The following is a 5,692-nucleotide window of genomic DNA, read 5'->3' on the forward strand; positions in this document are numbered from 1 at the left end:
CAAAGTCCTATCCAAAATGGGTATTCACGTATCACTTGAACGAACGTTGATATGAGTTGAATCGAAACGTAATGATTATAGAACTACATCTTGGATTGTGAAATTTGACATTTAGTCGTCGAAAGTCTATTGAAAGAACTGTCAAAATTTTAGCAGAATACGCATTGACTTACAATTATATGGACGTCGGGTCCGCGCTAAAAAGTTTCCGCACTTGTAAGGCGCTAAAATCGTATACAGAGCGCTACACTCCGCTTTAGTCGTCATTTGTTCTACTGACAGCGCGATACTGCGATGACATTACAATTAAAATTTCGAATAGGTTGACTTGGGACATTTTTTTCGTGGTTTTTTGTATTAGACCCGTCGTCCATTTATTTGTAAGTCAATGAGAATACGTATGACTTGTCGTTTAGAGTCGATTTAAGTTCTATTCTTAGACCAGAATACACTTTAACGACATTTGGATCGAACGACTTTAGAATTGGACTCGTTGACGTTCACTGTCACACGCGAATACGAAAAAGCAGTTCAACTACTAAATCGCTACGATATCGTAACGGTTTGATTACATGAATCCCCCCGCCACTGGTATCAAACGAGCGAATTCCCTACACTTACGTACTTTACTACGAGTACTAGAACAACGGAATTCACTTCGGAGCATTACCTAGTACGCCTAGACCAGAACCATTTTAGGAAAGAACATGTCCCAAATTGGTCCCACCGGAAATTGAAACCAGGACCTTTAACCTTCACCCAGCGTCCTTAGCGCAAACCTTAGGGCCAATGAGGTCGTATATTTGTTATTAAATACGTAATTAAGTAAATATGGAAGATACACCATCATAAAATCTTTAAAATGTCGCAGAGTACGAGAATCGGTCCCCGGAACAATGTTGTGGCAAGCACCGGGATTGTTTTTCAAAGAATGTTTACGTATGACTTTGATTGTGCCTCGATAAATAAAATAAACCATGTCTTCAACCATGAAAATTCCAGACAAAATGAAAAGAAAACAAATAATTGACAATTCTTTTGTGACCTAACAATAAAGCGTCATAAGAATGGCGTAGAACCGATAGGCAAAGTGATATTTGGTGCTGTGCCAGAAACGTAATGATAAATGTATATATTTTTCCTGTGAGCGTGTACCCTTTCACTCTATAAGAGAAAAGTTAAAACTTGGAGGGTCTGATAAAAGTGGTCGTTAAATAATCATTCATTTTTCTTAGACCTTACGCCCGTCAAGAATCAGTTGAAAGATTAAGCTCTAGGTGTCAGAAAAAAATGGTTAAGGCGATATGATAAATTGGTAATTTCTGCTTATAGTCTACGTACTTTCTTTAAGTGAAAAGATATGTGAGAAAAATATTTTCTTAAGGGAGACGTTTTTTCTAGAACAAAACTTTGTTGAATAATATGAGCATTTTTATGGGTTGTTTGGAACTAATGTGACCATTATTTCTTTCCTTCAGAGCGGGACGCCTGTAAATTTATTATTGTTTTACAAATAAAATACATGTTTAATTTTTTAAGTTTAATGATTAAAAAATTTTAGGAAAAGAATTAAAAATTTTTAATTATCGAAAATTTAAAAAACTAATCTTGTGTAGTTATGGGTTGGCTTTATAATATATTTCGCTTTCGCGCCATTTTTCTTAAATGTATGTGTCCTATTTTGTCAACGCAGGATATTTTTAAGTATTTTTGGACGGCGGGATACAAAGCTTAAAAGCGGAAATGTCCCTCTCAATGCGGGACTTACGGCCACGTTAGTTATAACCCATCTCTGTGCTGTGAATAAATAAGTATTTTTGTGGGTTGTGGAGTACCAAATGCTTGTCTTAGATGTTATGTTTCTTATGGAGTATATTTTCACATATATTCAGTAGTATACAACACACTTTATTTGTGGATTCGTCGACTCTTAGACTACTTGTTAGATTCCTATAAATATATAATAGTGCCAAATGAATTTTTTTATGCGAAAAACATCTTCTGTAGCAGAGCAAACAGCATAGCGTGACCGACAGATATTGTATCAAATCTAGAACAATTATTCGGCAACCTCGGGCTTATTATTCAAGCGCTGGATGGATAGGTCCCGGGTTCCATTGCCAGCAGGACCAATTTGAGAATATTCATATTCATATTCATTTATTTGCAAGTCACATGGTTTTTTACAAGTGGTGTTAAACTAGTTATATGTACAACATGTAACACCCCGGGGGGGCATCGCAAATTTTTGAGGGTACAGGTATCTTATTATATACATAGGTTTAATTTATAAAATTTAAGTAGCATTTAAAGAAAAACATTACTATATAAACATAAGCAAGAACAATACAAACAGAAAATTAAAGAGCCTTATTTTCTACAAAAAAATCTGTTATGGAATAAAAGGCCTTGCTTTGGAGATAGCATTTTAAATGTTTTTCGAACGCCTTATATGTATCTCGCATTTTTATTTCGATTGGAATCGCATTATATATTTGTATTACCATACTATGAGGGCCTGAATGGTATATACTAAGGGTACTGAAAGGACGTCTTAACATGTGTAGACCTCTATTATTACGTTTCACTGTCTTTATGGGTGAAAAAAACTGACCGTACTTTCTTGCAAATTTACAACATTCTAGAATGTAAATTGAGGTTAATGTCAAGATTTTATGTTTAGTAAAGAATGGCTTACAAGAAGTTTGTGGATCTATATTAACAAGTATTCTTACACTTTTCTTTTGTAGTAAGAATAAGTTATTTAACTCGACACCATTGCCCCATAGCAATATACCGTATGAAAGCTTTGAGTAGATAAATGCATAGTACGCAGATAAAGCTGTATTAAATTTGATCCTGATCCTGAAAATGAGATCCGAATTACCTATTTGTGAAAAATAATGATTAAAGGCATTTGCTACTTCTTTTGATCTCTGACACAACCTATTGTTTATTTCCAAGGCTATATTCTGTTTGATTTTAGAGTTATTGTTTCTATTTTCACTGTTTATAATTTGCCATGTGGTTTTCATTTTATTATTAGATTTTTTAAATTTATGGACGTTTCTAAATTTTTTAGCTTTTTGGACAGTTTTTTTAAGTATTTTTTCATATAATTTATAGTGTTTTTTTAATATTTCATTACTCGTTTGAATCAGGAACAATCTATACAGTCACTTATTCAAACATGACTTTTTTATTCCCATTGTTAGCCAAGGCAGTTTTCGAGTTTTACAGATTTTGATTTTTTGTTTAGGAATACATTTGTCTAAAGTTATTTTTAAAGTTTTTGCGAATTAACTTCTGTGAATTGGTCCTGTTCCGGGTACTCTGGACGGTGCCCGGAATCAATTCCATTGCTCTGGTACTCATAGTACAGGCTTCGCTACGTTGTTTGAGACCAAGTAATTGTTTAGTAGCAGTAGAGCTCATTGTGAAAGGTTCGTACTGCCACCTTACCTATTTCTGCTGCCAACCAGTAATGCCAGCATTACTGTGTTCCGGTTTTGTAGGGTTAGGGGTGCTGGTGAAATTACAGGCATATGGGACTTTTCAACCTAAATCTCAAGGTAACGGGCGCAGTGACTGCACCCCTCAGATCTTTGCGATTTAAAGCTCTGAGTGGCACTGCAACTGCTGTGGACAGGCGTGTAGCTTGCTATCAGGCGCACACGACTTGTTCGTCCCGTCACTTGATATTATTAAAAAAATGCAAATAAATAAAAGTAAAGAATATAATACGCAGCCTTACACTGTTTTCTATGGGGACTTAAAAACGTTATATTACATCTGCCTGGAGTAATTTCAGAAAAAAACTTATCGTAACTCAAAATGGCGGAATTGAGAAAACAATTTGATAATTTAAAAGACCGCTGAATGGTTTTTATTGCAAATAATGTGATTATTTATACGTAATACTTAATTATCGACTTGTAAATGAGAATGCCTTTGCAATGTTAATAGAGTGTTACTTAACTCAAAAAGTGTATTTTTTCAGACTCGACAGAAAACGAAAAGGATCTGAGGGGCATAAGTTGACAAGTCCCATGTGCCTGTAAATTCACCAGCACCCATCAAAACCGGAATGCAGTAATGCTAACATTATTGCTTAGCGACACAAATAGGTAAGGTGAATCTATAAACTCTCTTCTGGAAAGTTGTAATTTTTGCGGATGTGACCTTATTACATATATTAGTAATGTGCCTTACGAAGGTGTAGTATGTACTTTTTAATCAATGTAACAATTTTAAGTCTCGTTAGGCTAGATAGAAACACATGAAAGAGCTAAACGTATGTCATAACCATGGATGGTTGTGTATGATATGAAATTGTCATATTTAATAAATAAATAAATAATATTTTAAGTGCAAACAAGTAAATGTAGTCTTCATTTGGACAAGTGGTTGGTTACGTTTGTTTTTTTTATTGTGCCCCGAGTTTTCCGCGCCGAGATTCACTTACGGGTTCCAGGTAAGCATTTACGTTTATTTATTTACGTAATTCATTTACCTGTCGCTTTAGAAAATTACAAACGTAATTCGTTTATATAGCGAGCAATAATTTTAACAAAGTTTCTGGTCTTTACGATTTTGATTTGTTTAAGGGAAGTGCTGTCACCTTACTTACTTCTGCCGCCAAGCAGTTACATGAGCATTATTGCGTTCCGGTTTTGGGTAAGGGTGCTGGTGAAATTATAGGCGCATGGGACTTTTGACTTGTGACGGGCGCAGATGCAGAGCATCTCTGATCTTTGCAATTTAAAGCTCTGAGTAGCGCTGCAACATAGACAGGCGTGTCGTTTACCATCACGCGCGTGTACCATAGGCGCACGATTTGTTCATCCCATTACTTAGTAGCATAAACAAAAACAAATAATTATGCAACAAATTGTAATTTACTTTATAATGCCGAGGTTGGAAAAGAATACAATTTTAATACGAATAAATGATTAAAAAACAATATCAACTGTTGTTCTTTAAAGTTCAAAATCAAAACGTAAAATGCACACGTTACGTAGCACTACATTTCTGGAATCTAGGTTTATTGACTTTCTGCTGTCTATGACCTCAGTTTACAATGTGTAGATTTCTCAGCACCCTAATTATGCTGTAACGTAATACATACATGTTAATGATTGCATACCGTAAATTTTCATTTCAGCATTATTCCTAACGTCTTTACATTCAATTTAAATTTATAGGAAATAAAATGCAACCTTAAAATAATTAAAATAATAACTTACCTATCATCGTAATTTGGTGAAATTCACTTCTTTAGTTTTTACAAATTTCGTTCAGTTCGTCTAAATCGTCTTATACAAAAGACTTGTATCTACGATTTATTCCCGTAACTTAGGGGTAGCAACGCCCATCCCCTATGAAGGCTCGCGGGGTACTGAATAAAGAGAATAAGATGTAAGTGTACTCGGGGTGGTTGTTTCATTTCCATATGTAGTTTCATATAAATATGTTTATCTACACACAAATCATAAACTCTCTATAATGTGTTCAAAATTACGCATTACCGCAAATTACGACCAGCATAAAGGTAAACTGTTTTGTTAGAACAAATTTCTTATCTGTGAAAATGTTGTTATTGCTTCATAATAACTTCGAATTCGATGTTATTATTACATCCAAATTTCGAACATCCCTGAAAAACAAAACAATTTGATTTGACCTCAATTCT

General features: G+C 34.5%; 1 protein-coding gene across 1 annotated transcript in view; it reads right to left on the minus strand.

The window, feature by feature from the left end:
• The window catches only part of LOC113235629, a 180,149-nt gene extending 174,758 nt beyond the window's left edge, over positions 1-5,391 (minus strand). The window contains exon 1 of the mRNA XM_026471411.1: positions 5,247-5,391. Coding sequence (XP_026327196.1) covers positions 5,247-5,253 — 7 coding nt within the window. The 5' untranslated portion in view covers positions 5,254-5,391. The remainder of the gene's footprint in view (positions 1-5,246) is intronic.
• Between the last annotated feature and the right edge of the window lie 301 nt (positions 5,392-5,692).

Source organism: Hyposmocoma kahamanoa, unplaced genomic scaffold (assembly GCF_003589595.1).
Source record: "Hyposmocoma kahamanoa isolate Upper Pololo Valley unplaced genomic scaffold, ASM358959v1 88, whole genome shotgun sequence".
Classification (NCBI taxonomy): domain Eukaryota; kingdom Metazoa; phylum Arthropoda; class Insecta; order Lepidoptera; family Cosmopterigidae; genus Hyposmocoma; species Hyposmocoma kahamanoa.